The 19,598-nt window shown below is 47.7% G+C and overlaps 1 protein-coding gene across 1 annotated transcript in view; it reads left to right on the top strand.

The window, feature by feature from the left end:
- BCAN (brevican) overlaps positions 1-19,598 on the top strand; it is a 76,598-nt gene that overhangs the window by 33,784 nt on the left and 23,216 nt on the right. The window contains exons 4-8 of the mRNA XM_015418126.1: positions 1,802-1,976; positions 4,206-4,333; positions 4,528-4,821; positions 10,972-11,304; positions 18,661-19,199. Of these exons, the coding sequence (XP_015273612.1) occupies positions 1,802-1,976; positions 4,206-4,333; positions 4,528-4,821; positions 10,972-11,304; positions 18,661-19,199 (1,469 nt within the window). The remainder of the gene's footprint in view (positions 1-1,801; positions 1,977-4,205; positions 4,334-4,527; positions 4,822-10,971; positions 11,305-18,660; positions 19,200-19,598) is intronic.

Here is a 19,598-nt window from a genome sequence, read left to right as displayed (position 1 = left end):
GAGTACTTACTGGGAAAGATCCATGGAAGGAAGGGGCAATTAGCCCTGCCCCCATGCATTCTTAAATTCCCCCTTTCAAACACGAAGGCCAGGGACATCCCCCCCTCCCCCACAGGGAGTTGCATCCTACCACCCTTTTACTGACTGAAGGGGGAGGGGGGCGATCTCGTTCTCCTCCTTACTGCAGCCTCCTGAAACAGCCTCCTTACTGCATGAATTTTACCTGTGAAATGACTCCTTCTATTAGCAATGTCTTTTGGGGTATCAAAAGAGGTGCTGGGGGAAGGCAGGGAAAAGTCAATTTCTGCCAGTAGAATGATGGTAGGGTAAAAGAAAGTACTCACTTCCTGTTTCAGAGACACCTTGAGGACAAGCACTACCTAGAGCACCATTTGAAGGGGAAGAAATAACACTGATTCTCCCTGGCAAATCCTCACACACAGTTACACACCACAACTAAAGATATGAAGGCAATGTAGGTTGGCATATTCATACTTCCTCTAGAACATCTAGTGCAACAGGTGACAATAATAGGCCGATTTGCACGCTATGGAGTACATGGGTCTGGTGTCCCCATGCTGTGTGTTAATGCAGTCGTATTACAGATGTCAGTTCTTCTCAATTCCTGCTCTTGTGGTACCCAACCTGGATTGGGACCATGTTGTGCATGGAGAAAGAGGCTTCTTCCTTCCATTATCCCAGCCTGAAACAGTTCTCAGGGGGATGCTGTTTGGAGAAAACCATATGTTCCCTGAGATACACATGGGGTCTTGCAATGGGTCAAATAGCACCAACTGGACTGTTTCAGGTTGGGGCAATGGCACAAGGAGAAAGCCTAAAGACCTCCACGCGTAACATGGTCCTAAGACAAATCATGCACTGCAGATGCAGGAATTGAAGAGAATCTGCAACTCACATATGACTGTATTAAGTAGGGTTACTAACCCTCAAGGGGCCTGGAGTTACAACTGATCTTAGAATCATAGACTTGGAAGGAACCTCCAGGGTCATCTTATCCAACCCCCTGCATAATACAGGAAATTCACAAAGACCTCCACCCCATACACACCCAGTGACCCCTGCTCCATGCCCAGAAGATGGCAAAAAACCTCCAGACACCAGATCTTCAGACACTAGAGATCAGTTCCTCTGGAGAAAAGGTCTGCTTTGGAAGGTGGACTCTATGGCATTATAACCCGCCCTCCTCAGGCTCCACCCCCAAATCACCAGGGATTTCCTAACCCAGAGTTGACATCCCTACCATCTTGTGTAGGCTTACCATTTGCCCACTTATGGCAAGAAACCTCCAGGTGGTTGCTCCTGTTGCCCACCAATGGTCAGTTGGTTGGTGGGCAGAAACACACTGGTCAAAAGTGGGGAGGGACCTGGAAGTGACAACATCATGCTGGGGGCAAAACACTCTGGGAACCATAGAGTTTTAGGGTCAAGTGCTAGAGTACCACCCTGGTGTGACACCGTCACTTCTGGGTTGTGCTGGAAGTAAGTTCCTCCCTCCCTCCATCTCATGCTGATAGTCAACCCTAATCTCCTGTGATCCTTGTGTACAGGGAGTCATGAGGGGCAAGTCAATGACACGCAGGAGGGAGGCTTAAAAAAAACAAAACCTCTGGCTTGCTTCAAAATCTTCTTCCTTGAGTCTTAGAACTAATGTATTGCACTTTGCTAGCCATGAATTTTTTAAAAAATGACTAGCATATGTGGACTGATAAAAGGGCGTTTCACTGGTCCACAGCCAAAACGTATCTATTAATAAATCTACTAATAATCTCTTGACTTCTAGGAGTTGTGTTTCTTTACCGGGAGGGCTCTTCCCGCTATGCATACACCTTTGCCAAGGCCCAGGAAGCATGTGCCAGGATAGATGCTGAGATTGCAACCCCGGAACAGCTGTACGCTGCCTACCTCGGTGGTTATGAGCAGTGTGATGCAGGCTGGATAGCAGACCAAACTGTCAGGTAGGTGAGACAGAGATCGAAACTGTATTTCAAGCAGAGCCTTTCCTCCATTTTTTTTAAACAAAGCAGCAGGCTGCCTGTGAGTAAGTATACAGAAAGAGGAGACTCCTTTCCCCTTTCCTCTCAGAAAATGTTCCTGTTTAAAGTCACACCCACCCACCTCCATCTTTCCTGTAATTTTCCACCGAGAATAAAAAGCAGGACAGGCAAGGGCAATTTTGAGGTGGAAAACCACAGAGGCAACAAGGTTAAGCAACTTCATCCCACCCACGGTCTGTTCTTCTGCCTAGACACAGCCTTGTCCCATACTGCTTTGGGTAAAAGCATAGTTTTGTGTAGTGGTTAAGTATGTGGACTCTAATCTGGGAGAACTGGATTTGATTCCCCACTCCTCCACTTGTAGTTGCTGGATGACCTTGGGCAAACCATAGTTCTGTCAGAGGTGTTCCCTCAAGGACAGTTCTGGAAAGAGCTCTCTCAGCCCCACCTACCTCATAGGGTGTTTGTTGTGGGAAGGGGAAGGGAAAGGAGTTTGTAAACCGCTCTGAGACTCCTAGTGAAGGGCAGGGTATAAATCCAATCTTCTTCTTCTAAATTAAAGCATAGAGATAACAGTCAAGAAACACTGCTAATGCTTAGTATGAGACCACATAACCAAGCAAGATGAGGAAAGGATATCAGTGTGGGATGGAGAGATGTAATATTTCTAGAAATTCTAGATGGACAAGTCAGGCAGATATGGAAACAGGATACTTCCTATTACAGTGATGTGCTACCAATGTCAATAGTGAGCCTGTGAATCAAGTGCAATATAGGGCCCAATCCATGACAACTTCTGTGACTGAGCAGGCAAAAGTACCAGCTCATCCCAAAGTGATCATGTGACCATGGTTTCTGACCAAAAGGGTTCAATGTCCAGTTTAACATCTGTTCTTGGGGAAATCTAAAACAGGGTTGGCGGGTCCCCCCAACAGGTGGGGGATCCCCCGGTTTCTGGTGGTCCCCCTGGTGCAGGCTGACTGGCCAGTGGGGGAGAGTTACCACCCCAAACGTGATGTGCCAATGTCACCCGGAAGTGATGTGGCCACATTGATGATGTCAAGTGGTGACGTTTTGGTTTTGGGGCAAAACTCTATGGTAGAATAAGCTTCCAACCATAGTGTTTTGCCCAAAAAGCCAGAGAATTGCCCCTGATGTCACGAACATGCCTATGTCACTTCCGGGTGACGTAGGCACACCCGGAGGTGACATAGGCAAGGCATGCTTCTTCCTTCCTCTTCACCAGCATTAAAACAACAATATGCCTCAACAGATGATAGTGTGGTCCCAATCTGGCTTCTAGGATCTGCAGTCACTGGAGGGGAGGCCAGATCAAAGTGGATGCCTGCTGCCTTAACTAAAGGCCCAGCAGAAGAGCTCTGCTTTGCAGGCCCTGCGGAACTGTAATAGGTCTCACAGGGCCCTGATCTCATAGGGTAGCTCATTAGCTCATTCCCCCAGGAGCCCACAAAATCAGGGCATCCCCCACTCCCACCTGGGGGCAGCTGGCAACCCTACCTGGAGAAAATGGCTGCTGCAGAAGGTGGACTCTATGCCATTATACCTAGGGTTGCCAAGTTTACTTACCCTTGCCGGCGGGGGAGCCTTGCCGGGCTCCGGGAGCTCTCCCAGGACGTGCGCGCGGACGCCACCAGCATGTCACAGGAAGTGACGTGCTACGTCGCTCACGTTGGGGGCGTGGCCCAGATCGTTGGGGGGGAAACCATATGGTTTCCCCCCCGACAATCTGGGCCACGCTGTCACAGGAAGTGACGTGGCTGCGTCACCTCTGATGACGTAGCTTTGGGGGCGGAGTTCCCCCCAGGGCCCGATTCTGTCGCGGCAGAAATCGGGCCTCCAAAGCGGGGGTTTCCCTGCCCCCCGCCCCCACTTGGCAGCCCTAGTTGTACCCCACTGAAGTCCATCCCCAAACCCCACCCTTAGGCTCCACCCCCAAAATATCCAGGTATTTCCCAACTCGGAGATGGCAACCCTATGCGTAATGGGCTCAAGGAGGGGTTTTGAAACGGAATTATTTGTATCTCCTAATTTTGAACGTCAACATAATCATGAGTTTCCACACAAAATGTTGGATTGCAGTCAAATCTAGCCTTGGATCATCTTGCTTATGTTGGATAGACAGACGTGCACCGAAAGTCAACAAAAACCAAGCACTATTCTTATCCCTAGGTACCCTATACACACCCCTCGCGAAGCTTGTTATGGGGACATGGATGGGTTCCCTGGAGTTCGTAACTACGGTGTAGTGGACCCAGAAGATATGTATGATGTCTATTGCTACGCTGAAGAACTGTATGGTAATTATATTGCTGAGGAAAAAATTAGGCACATTCATTGGCAATGCGGCTTCGAGAACAAGAAGTGGGCAACTTGCTCCTTCAGGAGGATTCGCATGGGCTGGGTTCTTGGGGGGGGGGGATTAGGTTTGGGCAGGAGTTTTTTGTTTGTTTTTGTTTTCAAAAATGAATGACTGGCTTATCTTTGCTCGCAGGAGAGCTGTTTGTGGTGAGCTCTCAAGAGAAATTCACTTGGGAAGAGGCCAAAGCCGAGTGCCAATCTCTGGGAGCAGAGATAGCAACAACAGGCCAGCTGTACGCAGCGTGGAATGAAGGCCTGGACCACTGTAACCCTGGCTGGCTGGCAGATGGGAGTGTGCGCTACCCTATCGTGACCCCACGAGAGAAGTGTGGGGGGAACATGCCAGGGGTCAAGACTATCTTCCTCTTCCGCAATCAGACTGGATTCCCCGATCCCCACAGCAAATATGACGTGTATTGTTTTAGAGGTAAATATATCCACCTTCTGGGATGGTTAAACTTTCAGTAGAGGGGTCAACTTTTGAGCTCTGCTCTTGTAAACTAGCATTGCCAGCCTGCAGCAGTCTCTCAGAATTACCAGGTTACAGAGATCTCTCACTATTACAATTGATCTCCAGATGACAAAGATCAGTTCCGCTGGAGAAAATGGATGCTTTGCAAGCTGGACTCTATGGTATTATACCCCGCTGAGGCACCTCCCCTCCCCAAACTCCACCTGCCCCAGGCCCTACCCCCAAAACTCCAGGAATTCCTAACCAGGAGTTGGCAGCCTCACAGTAGTAGCAGCCTGACAGGCACAGGAATGACATATTCTCCAACCATCCATATGTTTCAGGAATAGCCCCTATGTTCTGCTCCCTGCCCCATGTAAATTCTTGTTCTTGTTTTACTCCTTGTTTTTGCTCTTGGGGGAATTCCTTAGGGCTCCTCTGTGTGGAACTCTGTTCCCAAAATCTGTTTCAGTTAAATCTCTGAGTTGGGAATGGATATGTCTTTTCTTCAATTCAAATCCACGTCAGTGTGTGCACTTGATCACTGAGGTGCTATACAGTGCACAGCCTGCGATTTTGCATTTGGCAGCTGCTGAGGTGTATTCTGAAATGCTGAGAAGCTATTATAGGCCAATTTTGTTTTTCAAACACAGTTTGGTGTAGTGGTTAGGGGTGTAGTGATTAGGAGTGCAGCAGTAGAGTGTTTTCAAACACAGTTTGGTGTAGTGGTTAGAAGTGTGGACTCTAATCTGGGAGAACCGGGTTTGGTTCCCCACTCCTCCACATGCAGCTGCTGGTGTGACCTTGGGTCAGTCATAAGTTCTTTCATAGCTGTTCTCTCAAGGACAGCTCTCTCAGAGCTCTCTCAGCCCCACCTGCCTCACAGGGTGTCTGTTGTGGGGAGGGAAAGGAGATTGTAAGCCGCTCTGAGACTCCTTCAGGTAGTGAAGAGTGGGGTATAAATCCAATCTCTTCTTCACCTCTTCTTCTTCTTCTTCTTCTTCATATTTAACCTGAAGAACTATCAAACTATTGGCTTTCAAATCAATGTTAGTCAAGATATTTCTCAGTAAGCTAACACAGCAGGCAGAGTCGAACTGTCAGCAAAGTTTGAGGGAGGGTGGGTGGTGTGCCTAATGAATATGGTATAGTGGTTAGACTAGGATCTGGGAAACCCAGGTTCAAATCCCCCACTCTGCCATGTAAGCTTGCTGGGTGATCTTGGGCCAGTCACACAATCTCAGCCTAACCTACCTCACATGGTTGTTGCGAAGGTAAAGCGGAGGAGACGAGAATGATGTAAGCTGTTTTTGATTCCCACTGGGGAGGAAAAGTGGGATCTAAATAAAGTAAATAAATAAAAATAGTGACCCTTTGGAATGGGGTGTGTTGGAGGTTCCTGCCAGGAGCTCCAGGTTCACAGAAATCCCAAGGAAACAGCAGGCAAGATCCAAGGAGATTTTAATAAGCAATGATCAAGCTTACAGAAGTAGCAAGCTAAGCTTCCATCTATTGGGTCTCCAACGCACACATGCACAGCGACACTTAGCCAGACCTCGAGATGAGATGCATAGCTAAAACTAAGCATCTAATACCCTAATTGCTGACTACGAGAAATCATTACTCAAGCTATCCCAGCCACTAGGATGAGCCAGGCCATCTGGCACCTGGCGTCTAGTGGTGAGAGGAAACAAATCAAGCTTCCTAGGTAAGAGCTGCTAACAAGCATGAGAGAGGAGAATATTCTCTTGGGAGCAACCTAATGGCTCCCCACCCCGACCCCGGAACTCAAGTTAACTAAAGGTCGAGCACCAGCCTGTAACAAAGATGGAGTTACCAAGACTGTACAGTGTGTTTCAAGAACTGCAACATTTTTGCTCCTTTGGGGACTCTTAATTGGGTGGAAAGGTGGCATAGAAGTGCTTTAAATAGCACAAATAAATAATAAATGAGCATCTCCCTATTCTTTTTTAATGCAATGTCAGAGGATGGGAAATTTAGTTAAGCTGGTGAAGATTTTTCCCAGTACTTATTTCCTTGCCAGGAAAACTTCCCCCTCCTACATTTCTGAGCATCAGGATACTGTGAAAGGGACAGAAGCTGTACTAGTTTAAAAAGCGGTGCCAAGTTGCAGTGTTAGAACCGAGGCACTGTTGGTTTGAAAATGACCTGAGGTTTGCAAAACGCTTACTGTGCTTATCAACTACTGCACCGTCCTCAGCAAGCCCTTGCTCCTGTGAGCCAGTCCTGGAAAGTGCTTTTAACTTCTCACCAGTGGAGGAGTTTAAACCTAGAGAGAACAGAACAGACCAAAGAGAAACTCGTAACCGCTCCTCTTGTAGCGTGCCTTTTAAGAGAGGCATAGTGTGCGGAGATGAGGGGATGTTCCTTGGCTACCGGAAAGCTGGATTCATGGTAAAGGAGGACCCACATGAAAGCAGGGTTGCCAGAACCAGGTTGGGAAACTCCTGGAGATTTGGAGGTGGAGGCCGGGGAGTAGGGTTGCCAGGTCTGGGTTGGAAAATACCTGGAGATTTTGTGGGTGGAGCCAGGAGAGGGCGGGGTTGGGGAGGGGAGGAGCCTCAGCATGGTACAGTGCAATAGAGTCCACCCTTCAAAGCAGCCATTTTCTCCAGGGGAGTTGATCTCTGACAGCTGGAGATCGGTTGTAAAAATGGGAGATCCCCAGGCCCCACCTGGAAGCTGGCAACCCTACCGGGGAGCACAGGAACATCAGTGGGGTACAATGTCTTAGAGCCCACCCTCCAACGCATCCCTTTTCTCCAGGGGAACTGATCTCTGTAGTCTAGAGAGAAGCTGTAATTCCAGGGGATCCCCAGGTCCCGCCTGGAGGCTGGCATCCCTACTTGAAAGTCTGGGTTTTTAAAAACAACAACAACAACAACACAGACTGTCCAGTTTGTGACTGCTTCCAATGACTGAAGGGAATGAGCGTGTGTTTTAAAACGTCTGGTTTAAAAAGAAAGTCAGCAGTAGCTGCTCCCCCATGAAATTGGCTGTGCTCTAAATCACCTTAATCTGAGCCTTGCAGTTGTGCTCGGCCGAGATTACGCCTAGCTCAAGGTGGATTTTGTAAAAGCACTGGAATTTTAATCATGCTTCTCCTGAAAAATAAATCCCCTGCTTTGTGAGCATTGGGTGGGAAGGAGACATGGTATGGCCCAATCTTGTGAGCTCTCAGGAGTTAAGCAGGGTCAGTACTTGGATTGTGGACTACCTAGGAAGCAGGCCCGTAGCTAACGTGGGGCCCACGGGGCCTGTCCCCCTAGCAGTTTTTATGGGCCCCCTTTCTGAGCCTCGGCTCCCCTACCCCAACTCCCCGATTGCCTGTCAGCCTGTTGGCAGGGAGGACAAGGGCAGTGATTTCAGAGGCTGTCCCTGGTGCTGTGCGGCGGGAAGAGGCACGGGGGTTCCTTGAGGGGGGAGCTGGACCCGGAGGCTGTGGCTGCTGCAGCCCTTGCCCTGGAGCCTTTGATTGGATTAGCAGGCGGGGCCCCCAGGCCCCCTCCCTAAAAAGTCCTTAGCTACAGGGCTGCTAGGAAGGCTCTGCAGAGGAAGGCCATGGCAAACCATCTCTGCTTCTCACTTGCCTGGAAAGCCCCTTGCTGGGGTTGCCATAATCTGGTTGTGACTTGAGCACTGTTGGGAGCTTAAAGAGCGTGAAGGATAACTTCATGGAAGTCATACTCAATTAAGGAAAGTGTTCCTTAAGAGTAGATAAAAACTTCTAAACTTCAAAATCTCTGTTCAAATTACCAGATTGTGAGGCTAACCGTTCATATCCAGAACACTTGGGCTACAGAAGTCTCTGTTGTTTGTTTATTTATTTCATTAAAAAAAACCTTCCTCCCCAAATGGGGACCCAAAGCAGCTTACCTCATTCTCCTCTCCTCCATTTTATCCTCACAAGAATCCTGTGAGGGAGGTTTGGAGGGGAAACAGTTGATTCCCCCCCCCCCAATTGCTGCTTTGAAGTCCCACATGCAGAAGGGTGTAGATGGCCCTGGTTACATAGAAGGGCAATTTTTCACTCTTGTGTAGCTTTTCTCTTCTCAGAGCTGATTATGAAAACATACAGATCATAAAAGCAGGTGCGGTGCCGACTTCAGTAAAGGCCCTGCCCTGCATACTCACCAAGCTAGCCTTTGATTCCATCCTGGCTGACAATTCGTTCCTTGAGCCACCAGCTCATAGACACACATCTGCAACAGGCAAGAAACTATGTGTAAACTTTCATCCAGAGTGAGATGGTGAAAACTCTCTCTCCTTTAAATGAAATCCATGAAGGCTGTGAAATTCTGAACCAGGCAGCAGTAGCCTAGGGATGCCAGCCTCCAGGTGGGTCCTGGAGATCCCCTGGAATTACAGCTTCTCTCTAGACTACAGAGATCAGTTCCCTTGGAGAAAATGGATGCTTTGGAGGGTGGACTCTGTGGCGTTGTACCCCACTGAGGTCCCTGTCCTCCCCAGGCTCCATCCCCAAATCTCCAGGAATTTCCCAAACTGGATCTGGCAACCATAGCCCCCCATTCCCCGCCATGACCTGGCAACCCTACAGCAGCCTGGAGGCCTGGGAGACTAGCTCACGTTTAATCTTCACTAGAATCAGATTCTTTGGGCTATGTTTTAGCCAGATGCTTTAGGACCTGTATTTTATTATCTGAGATTTCTAAGCTTCAGGACCAGCTAAACTAGACAGAATGGCATCAGTTATATTACTGGTTAGAGGAAGACAGATGTTCAATTAAAATATCTCAATTATTTGGAAAAGGGTTGTGAAAACTGGTCTTGTAGGAATGATTTTCACTTTTCCATTCTTTATTGGCCTGAAATTTTGCTGCATTGCATTTTTCATTCATTTCCATTTAGCTAGGAGAATTTCTAAAATGAATTCCAGAGTCAGAGCATGTGTGGTTTGCTGCTACTTTCTGGGTGAATCTGCATTTTTCTTTCCTACCGGTGTCCTAGCCTTCTGACTCCATCTTCAAAAAAACTGTCGTTTTCGTACTTCAACTGTGCGTGCCGTGTATACTTTTGCCTGTCTGCATATGTTTATTGCCCTCTCGTGGCAGCTCCATTGTAATTGTGCCTCCGCACCACTTTAAATGAATCTTCTCCAAACAACATTCAAACAAGCATAGAGAAAGACGGCGTCGCAGAAGCACGAAACTAATTTAAAAATGCAAATGCAGATTCGACCAGATGTTGCTTCACTTCATTTGCATCTCGCCTTCCCCCTCCCAATTATGAAACACTGCAGAAGAGCAATCTTTATGAGATCGTGTCTACACTTCCATCAAGATTCCTTTTGGGCAGCGTTTTAAAAATATGTAACAGTAAAACACCCCACCCCACCTTGCTGCAATTATTCATAAAATCACATCAGGATTTTTTTACAGTGTTTTATCAATGTCCATATGTGTGACGGTAATATAGAAATTTGGGACAGATAAGAATGTAATCTTGAGGTGATGTATGATTGCATCTGTGCTCCAGTTCATTGGTAAAACACTGCACACAAAGAACCTTGACAAAACTGCCCTCTATATGACAGCCCTTCCAAGTATTTGAAGATGGTTATCATATCACCTCTCAGTCGTCTCCTCTCCAGGCTAAACATACCCAGCTCCTTCAACCTTTCCTCACAGGACTTGGTCTCCAGACCCCTCACCATCTTCGTTGCCCTCCTCTGGACATGTTCCAGCTTGTCTATATCCTTCTTAAATTGTGGTGCCCCAAACTGAACACAATACTCTAGGTGAGGTCTAACCAGAGCAGAGAAGAGTGATGCCATCACTTTGTGTGATCTGCACATATTCTATCACTTCAGATGTCCAGCTCCAGGTCTGGAAATGAGGAGGACCAGGGGCAGGGGGACGTAGTCAAGCAATGGGAGAGAGGGTGTACAGTTCCCTTCATCCATTTTGTTATTAAAAATAGACCTCTTTTATATGTGAATGGAGCAGAAAGATGTGAATAAGGCACCCCCACATCTAATTTCCCCCAGAGTGAGGTTCCTGCCACAGGCAGCTGTCCCATGCTCTTTTCGGGGAACCCTGAGAAAAGACCAGAGGCAGTAACATCCTGCTTTCTTTCTGCCCACAGAAGATACAAACCCTTTCTCTGAGTCTCCAGTCTCCGAGGCAGAGGGCAGCAAGGTGATTGTGACTGTGACAGAAAAGATGGAAGAGCTGCGGCTGCCCAAAGCGGAGCATGAGGTGGCCAAGGAATCCAGAGGCGCCATTTACTCCGTGCCCATTTCACAGGACGTCCTCGAGGCTCAGCAGCCAAGCAGTGCCTCTGAAGAGGCAGCACTTGCCCCTGAGGCCCCACCAGGGCCCAAGGCAGGTCCCGTTAGCTGTGATGTAAGACCAGGCCAGAGAGATCGGGAAGGGGGAAAAGAGAGAGACGGAAGTTGCGCAGAGAGACACAGGAATGGTAGGTGGAGAATGTCTCCTCTCTGGAGTACCACCAGGTTGCATCTTGAAGGGGTACAAACCTGCCATAATAACTGGAGAGGGGTCACTAAGCCAGCTAAGTCTCTTGAAGGGTTAGCAACCAAATAATTGTATTCTATGCACAGGGGGACTAATGAGCCAAGTCCATGAGCACTGATCTCCCAGTGGCTTTTGAAGGCAAACTTCAGGTGTGCGCAGCCCCTATTTGGATGGGAGTCATGGCAGGAAGAGAGTTTATTCCTTCACCTGACATTTCCCCCCCATCAAACCCCTCACCTGACCTGTATGAATCTATGAGTGCGGGGGGGATGGTCATTTATCTCTAAGACAGCCAGTTTGGTGTAGTGGTTAAGAGTGTGGACTCTAATCTGGGAGAACAAGGTTTGATTCCCCACTCCTCCACATGCAGCTGCTGGTGACTGACTTTGGGTCAGTCACAAGTTCTTTCACAGCTGTTCTTTCAGGACCAGTTCAGGAAAGAGACCTCTCAGCCCCACCTACCTCACAGGGTGTCTGTTGTCGGGAGGGGAAGGGAAAGGAGACTGTAAACCACCCTGAGACTCCTTCGGCTCGCTTCTCCTTCTATCTCTTATTTCTTCCATCTAAATGGAATGGGAGGCAGCACATGGGAAGAAGGATTAAAAAACCCCTCCCTTCACAGGGCCCTGGGTCAACTCAGGACAGCAAAATCCTGTAATCTATTTTTTAGGACCACTGGAAAGATATGGTCACATATCTCCTCAGCTTCCTGTCTGTTTTAATCCTGAATGGTTCAGTGAAGATGTATTGCCAGCTATGGTTTGCTGCTATGTGAATGAGCCGGTACCCTCCCCCGCTGACATGAGTAATAATCTGGGGGACCCTGATAGGGTGGAAAGGCAGCATAAAAATGTTTTAAACAAATAAATGATACAATTACTTCCTCATTCACAGCAAACCATTACGTCCAAATTGTTGAGCTATAGTTTTTACTGGTTCTGCAAACAAGAATTGCAAACCCCCAGCATGTAAAACCTTGTTTGCTGTTACTGGTTCTGCAAACAAGAATTGCAAACCGTGATTTGTTCCCCCCAGCATGTAAAACCTTGTTTGCTGTGCAAGCATAAACCACAGTTTCCCAGTTCAGATTAAAGCAACGGCTTGCAACAGATTTCAGTATGCAGGGGGGGAGCATACACACCCAGAGATCTCCCGGGGCTGATTCACATACTACCAAATCATGATCTGACATTCATCTCTGAACCAAGCCTTGGTATGAGCTTTCAGTTTTGCATGTATTTGCCATTCCATAAAGTTTGTGGGGAAATGCCAAGAAAACTAAAAGGGAGAAGGTTTCAAGAAGACTAGTCACAGTCGGACTATTGGTCCATCTAGCCAAAATTCTGGTAGTCATTCAGCAGGGCCACAGAGAAAAGGGTCTCCCTTTCCAGGCACCTTCAGCATGTGAGGTAGTTGCTCTGCTGCTCGCCTGTGGACTGTCCCCACAAGAACCTCTTTGGTTTTACATCGGGTTGCTAACAACTTTTAGAAATTATATCCTGTCCAGGCCCAAATTGTGGTACTTGGTGGCCTAAACTTTTCATGGCAGAGGAGAAAATAACATCACCTGGTAAATAACAGCACATCAAGCCTTTATTAAAAGGACAGGATGTTTTTTCTCCACATTGTTGGCAAACCTAGTTATACACAAAACTAGTTATAGAAAGCCAGGGTGACAGTGGTTCATTATTAATGTCATGCCACTCTAGTAGGGTTGTCAATCCCCAGGTCCGGGCAGGGGATCCTCCGATTTCGGGGGCTTCTCCCCGCCACAGACCAGTTGGCCGGTGGGGAAAACCCTGTCCCTAAACAGGGACATTGCCATGTGACATCCTTGATGCAATGATGTCACCCAGAAGTGATGTCATCGTGTTGGGGATGTTTGAGGTTTATGTTTATGTTTGAAATTTGAGGTTTATGTGTTTCCGTCCTCCACTGTCCTACACCATTTGCTAGCACTGGGCTAGTTTTTTGGGCAAAACTCTATGGTTTGAGGCAGGGGTCGTTTCGTAGAAAAAGAGCTAGGGGGACTCATTAGCATAACTCATTAGCATATGCCACACCCCCTGACATCACCAGAAGTGTGTCATAAGGCCACACACCCCGCCCCCAATGGTCCTGGCCGCCGCGGCCGGCCTTGCAGCTCCACTGCCGAGCCCCATAAGGGGCCCGGCGGTGGACCTGCAGCTGGTTTGAGGGCAAATTTACCATAGAGTTTCGCGCCAAAACTAGAACATTGCCCCTGGCATCGCTGACACAATGACATCACTTCCGAGTGACATCAGTGCGTTGCACCATGTCACATAACATCCCCACCCACCCCCGTAGTGACAAGGGGACCTGGCAACCCTACTCTCTAGGAAGCACTGGAAACTCTGTGGTAAAATTGCTGATTACTAGAGAGGCATGACCCTGGAAGTGATGTCACGCAGTTGCTGATGACCTCCCCCATGTCCCTCCCCAGGTCTTGTGCTAGATGCCAGGCCAGGTCTGATAAGCCTCTCCCACACATAGCTTTCCCCCTTTTTTCTAACTGTACAGTCCTCCTCCCCGACTGCAGTTTAGAAGTTTGTTTTTGATTTTTAAGCAAAAGACCAAATTTGCTTTTGAGTAAAGGCAATCACAGAGAGGCCAATTTATATTTAAATAGCTATTCTGTCACATAGCTCACTCAACCCCTCAGAAAAGCATAACACAACAACAACCAAGAGATGAATAAAGCATAAATTTTAAGAAGTAGGGCAAAAAAAACCCTTTATTCCTGTGGTAAAAATATAAAACCAGGTCAGTGGCTATATCTCGGAAGACTTGGCCTAGTTCCTAGGGTGGTGGTATTTGTTTTATTTATTAAAACAATTCTACCTTGCCTTTGGGTTAAAAAAATACCCCTCACAAAGTAAGATTAAAACCTAAATTACTGTAACAGATCTGTTCTGCTTCATGAGTGCAGGTGAGGGTTCACATGACAGCATGTGCCACAACTATTAAAATCACTGCACCTAGAAATCTAGCATGTCAGGGGAAGGGCAGAGCTGCCAGCTACCTGGAGACAAAAGGCCATGTTCCTGTAATAGAGGTTTAATGTGTAGAAATGGGCAGGTGAAGCTTTTTATGGCACGGAACCAAATAACATCACCTGGTAAATAGCATCTTATTGAACCTGTGTTAAAGGAGCATGACATATTCTCTGCAGGCTGTCAGGAACACGAGAAGTGAGTTCCAGTCTAGCTTGGAAAAGCCTTGGTAGGGTGTCAAGGGGGGGGGATTGCCATTGGTCCAACAGCACAGTGTCACTTCTGGGATGGGCCTGGAAGTGTTGCCATTGTGTCAGGGGGACATACTAGGATTCCCCTGAAATTCTATGCTAAAACCATAGAGTTTCAGTGGAATCCTAGAGTGTCTCCTGGTGCAATTCTGTCACTTCTGGGTTCTTGTCGGAAGTGACATTGTGCCATTGGAGTAATAGCAATTTATTTGTCCCCGTCCTCCACTGTCCTGCACCACTGGCTAGTACTGGGCTGGCAACCCAGCCACGAGACAGAGTGGGTGGTACAGCCCTGAGATAGAGTGACCATGTCAATGAAAAGTAGTCCTTTACAGTCCTTCCTAAGTGTATATTAGAGCATGTCCTGGGAAGGGTCTTTCCCCCAGAATGGGCGCCACTACTGAAAAGGCTGTGTCCTTGATACCTTCTGAGCTAACTTGTCAATCTGCCACCTAGAGCCTAGATTTACTGGACACGCTCAGTGTACTGGAAAGCATATGGAACGAAGTGCTCCCTAAAGGTTGGTTAGGGGTTTAAATGTTAACCCTGGCATTTGACAGTGGCTTGGAAGCTGATGCTGTCGTTGTTGAAGGCTTTCACAGCCGGAGTTCATTAGTTGCTGTAGATTTTCTGGGTTGTGTGGCCGTGGTATTGGCATTGTAGAACCTGACGTTTCGCCAGTCACAGTCGCAAGACCATGGCCACACAACCCGGAAAACCTACAACAACTAATGATGCGGTTGTGTTTTTTTTTCTCCAGCAGAGGCTATAGTCTGCTTGGTAAAATAGTTGGAACACTGTGACTTTAGATTCACATATCTTATACTGCTATAAAACCAAAGCTTATTTACCTCAGTGCCAAGCTGGATATGATGGTGTCAGCTATGTTAGTTTATTCACATCCATACAAGGTGGGAGGATCCAGTTTTAACATCCCGAGGAGTGCTTGGCAGAAAGGAACTAAACCATCTTCCTTCCCTTGGTTTAAATCCTAGTGATCCATCATCTTTTCTCTCCTCATTCCAGCTTCATTATTGGAAGAAAATTGGATTGAGAAAAAAGGCCTGGGGTGATGGAGCATGCAGGAAGAGATAGATAAGCTTCTCTCACCCACAAACTCCTTTTGATTTAAACATCTCCCCACCCCCAATACCCAACTTTAAATGTAAATTGGGCAGATCTGTGAGCAACTGGCACAGCGGCTGCCATCTTATCTGGTTTGGCCCTCAGAAATTGCCAAAATGTCTGTATGAAGGGAAAAGTATATGTTGTGGGTCATTTTGAAATTCGTTTAAAAGGTCCCCCCCCATACACCAAACAGCCATCAAGACTGCAACTTAAAACCAAAAATGTGTGTGTGATTTTGCTGCTGAAAATTGCAAAATTGCCCCCAATTCCCTATTCCATTTTACCAAACAAGTTTTTGTCCTGTTTCTTATAACACCCCCTCACACACACACAGTTTTCTTCAGCTTTCTCTTGTGCAGATTTTGGAACCAAATATGTTTGATTCATTTAATAATAATTGGATATTCTTTATGCCACCATCCATAATTGCCATCTGATACTTGATACTTTATTTCGATATTTGACATGAATAAGGCAGTTGAGTCCTGATAATGTGTGAGGCACCATCTTTCCTTTTCTCCACCCCGTCTTATTGCAGCTTCAGGTGAGAATGGGAGTGGAAGGTGGGGAGTGAAATTTACATCAAGAAAATACTCTTGGCATTTCCAACAAGCTTGGACAAAAAAGTCTCCTTAAGAACATAAGCCGTGCTGGATCAGGCCAATGGCCCATCCAGTCCAACACAGTGGCTAAAACCCAGGTGTCATCAGGAGGTCCACCAGTAGGGCCAGAATTCCAGAAGCCCTCCCACTGTTGCCCCCCCCCCAGCACCAAGAATACAGAGCATCACTTGCCCCATGCATAAGTGTCCCCTCTATACCTTATGTCTAATAGCCAAAGATGGACCTTTGCTCCATATGTTTATCCAATCTCTTCTTGAAGCTGTCTATGTTTGTAGCCGCCGCCACCTCCTGTGACAGTGAATTCCATGTGTTAATCACTCTTTGGGTGAAGAAGTACTTCCTTTTATCTGTTCTAACCCGACCGCTCATCAATTTCATTGAGTGCCCACGGGTTCCTGTATTGTGAGAAAGGGAGAAAAGGACTTCTTTCTCCACCTTCTCTATCCCGCATATAATTTTGTAACCCTCTATCATGTCACCCCTCAGTCATTGTTTCTCCAAGCTAAAGAGCCCTAACCTCTTTAACTTCTTTAACCTTAACAGAGCCTTTATGGGATGTTATTTACATCCCTGCCATAAAAAAGCTTCAGCCACCCATTCCCAAAAAGTAAGGTTCTATTAAACGGGCAGGATTTCCCCCCCTCCCGGCCTGTTGGCAACCTAAGGAAACAGCACAAGAGGAAAGAGATTCTTTTAAAGGGAACAATCATTTCTAATTGCAGCCGTATCCCTGACCTTCAAAGGCTGCTTAGTAATTAGTACAAACAAGCCAACAGCAAAAACTGCTGACAATCCTAATCCTGGAGCTCCAGAGTCGTGCTCGTTTGGCCCTGACATTTCAAGAGTACTTAGCATTTGATGGTGTCTGACAGTGGACATGCCAGCAGCACTTGGTCAGTGTGAGATGGCGGGCTATTATTTTCACGCATTCATTTCATCACCTGGAAACATCCCCCAAGGTCTGAAATACACTTGATACAGAATTGGCAGAAAGTACCTGTCCATGTTTCCCTCCGTGTTTTCCGCCATTTCCCCCCCTGTAATGGTCCATGGGGTCGCGAAGAGTCGGACTCGACTGTGCGACTGAACAACAAATGCAGACACAGCTAGTTTGCTGACATGGGTGGGGGACAGGCCCATAGCTAACGTGGGGCCCACGGGGCCCGGCCCCCTAGCAGTTTTTATGGGCCCCCTTCCTGAGCCTCGGCTCCCCTACCCCAGCTCCCCGATTGCCTGTCAGCCTGTTGGCAGGGAGGACAAGGGCAGTGATTTCAGAGGCTGTCCCTGGTGCTGTGCCGCGGGAAGAGGCACTGGGGCTCCTGGGAGGGGGGGAGCTGGACCCAGAGGCTGTGGCTGCTGCAGCCCTTGCCCTGGAGCCTTTGATTGGATTAGCAGGTGACCCCCCCAGGCCCCCTCCCTAAAAAGTCCTTAGCTATGGGGCTGGTGAGGGGGTGATGGTGGTGTGCCTAACTCTCTCACATACATACGTTCTTTCCCCACATGCCAGAGAAAGATATCAGAACCACATTTTTCTTTCTTTCTTGCAAAGAGAAAAACCAACTGGAGGGTAGGCAGTTTTTAGCATGCAAATGGCCCACGGGAAAAAGTCTAAGCACACACCCCACACACACAAGCACACACACTGATTTCATCTGATTCAGAGCCTCCTGCACTGGTGCTGAAAAGTGACAAATGAAACCCCTCTGGGAAGACTGATTCAGTCTGTCCTGCATCACATCCACTGTGTGACCATCTAAGAAGTGATGAATTCAAGATCTAATTTTTTTGCCATTTGAAATCATCACCTCCTCCCATGGTCTTATGTTGTTGCTTTTGTTGTTTTAACAGAGGGTGGGGGGTCTGTCTCATGTCTCCATTCATAGGCACAATGCCTTAGATCCCGGAGATATCTTGCTGATGAAAAGGATTTCCATAAGTGGTCCAGGACTCCCTTGTCTCCTGCTTCATCCCCAATTGCACCCTGAAATGCTGCTCCTGGGGTACAGGAGATCCCCCCCCCAGAACAGCATGAGGGGGAGTTGGATGTCTGCAGCAGAGAAAGGGTGAAAATTGCCCTCCTTCCATTAACAGTAATTTTCTGCATCTATCCCAATGTTATATGTGAAATGGGTCACACACAGATTTCATCTCTGGTTAGATCTGCAAGTTCTCATTCTGCAAGTTGTCCTTTCTAGATAAGGGTGGGGGGAAAGATTTGCCTCTTGTTAGGGGGACAGAACCAGCTCTCAATGTCTCATTTGCTTCTCTTGAAATTTTGCAGGTGAAGAGCCTCAGCCTAACTCAGAAGAAACCTTAAGCATTGAAGATGATCAGATGTTGGATCCAGGCCTGCAGGTTGAAGAAGAACTTGATGAAGAACAGAATGCACCCGCTTCTTCAGAAGCCACTCCAGGGGAGGCTGAGCCAGATGTGGAAGATGCAGTTATCCAACATCAGTCTCAGACATGGCCCAAAATCTCTCCAGAGCTCAGCAAGCCTAAGGACAAGAAGAAACCCCACAGCTTCGACAGCCCAGCGCATCCTGGCCCATCTCAGCAACATGGAAGGGAAAGTGCCACAGAAACCGGATTCTCCGAGAACTTAGATGCTCATGAAGCAAGTAGTGGGGCGGGGTCTTCTGATGGGGTGCACAAAGCTCCGTCATCATCTGCTTCTGAGACTGTGGCTGAAGCAAAGTCCGTCCCTCTGGAACAAGTGGATCACAATGTCAGTTATAGCGATCTGGAAGAATCTGGATTTCCCCATCAGCCTGAAGATTCAGGGTTGCATGACATCTTTGGAACAATCGCCACCCCAAAGGCAAGTCAGAAGGACACACAGTCCCCTCCGACCCCTCAAGGTGGGCACATTTCTGGACTAGCAAACACCCACTCCCCTAGTCATCCTGGTGGATCAGGAGATGCCGAATTTTCAGGCGCTGTGCCTCTAGGAACAGCTATACCAGTGGAGATGACGCCAATGGGTGATACATCATTACCCGTACCCCCTAGTACTGTGCCCCCCAGTCTGCAAGAAAACAGCGAGGAACACTCTGAGTCTGTCTGGCTTTCATCCACCATTGCTACTTCCAGTCCTGAGGAGGCAACATCCAGCTTTGACTTGGGACACCCAATTGACTTCCATCTTCCTTGGGAAGAGCACGAGACTGAGGAGACCACTGAGACATATGATGTAAGCACTAAGACTGTGGATGGATCT

This window comes from Gekko japonicus, unplaced genomic scaffold (genome assembly GCF_001447785.1).
Source record: "Gekko japonicus isolate JY-2015 unplaced genomic scaffold, Gekko_japonicus_V1.1 scaffold1639, whole genome shotgun sequence".
NCBI lineage: Eukaryota > Metazoa > Chordata > Lepidosauria > Squamata > Gekkonidae > Gekko > Gekko japonicus.
Note: the sequence above shows the minus strand (reverse complement) of the source record. Positions and strands in the feature narration are given on the sequence as shown.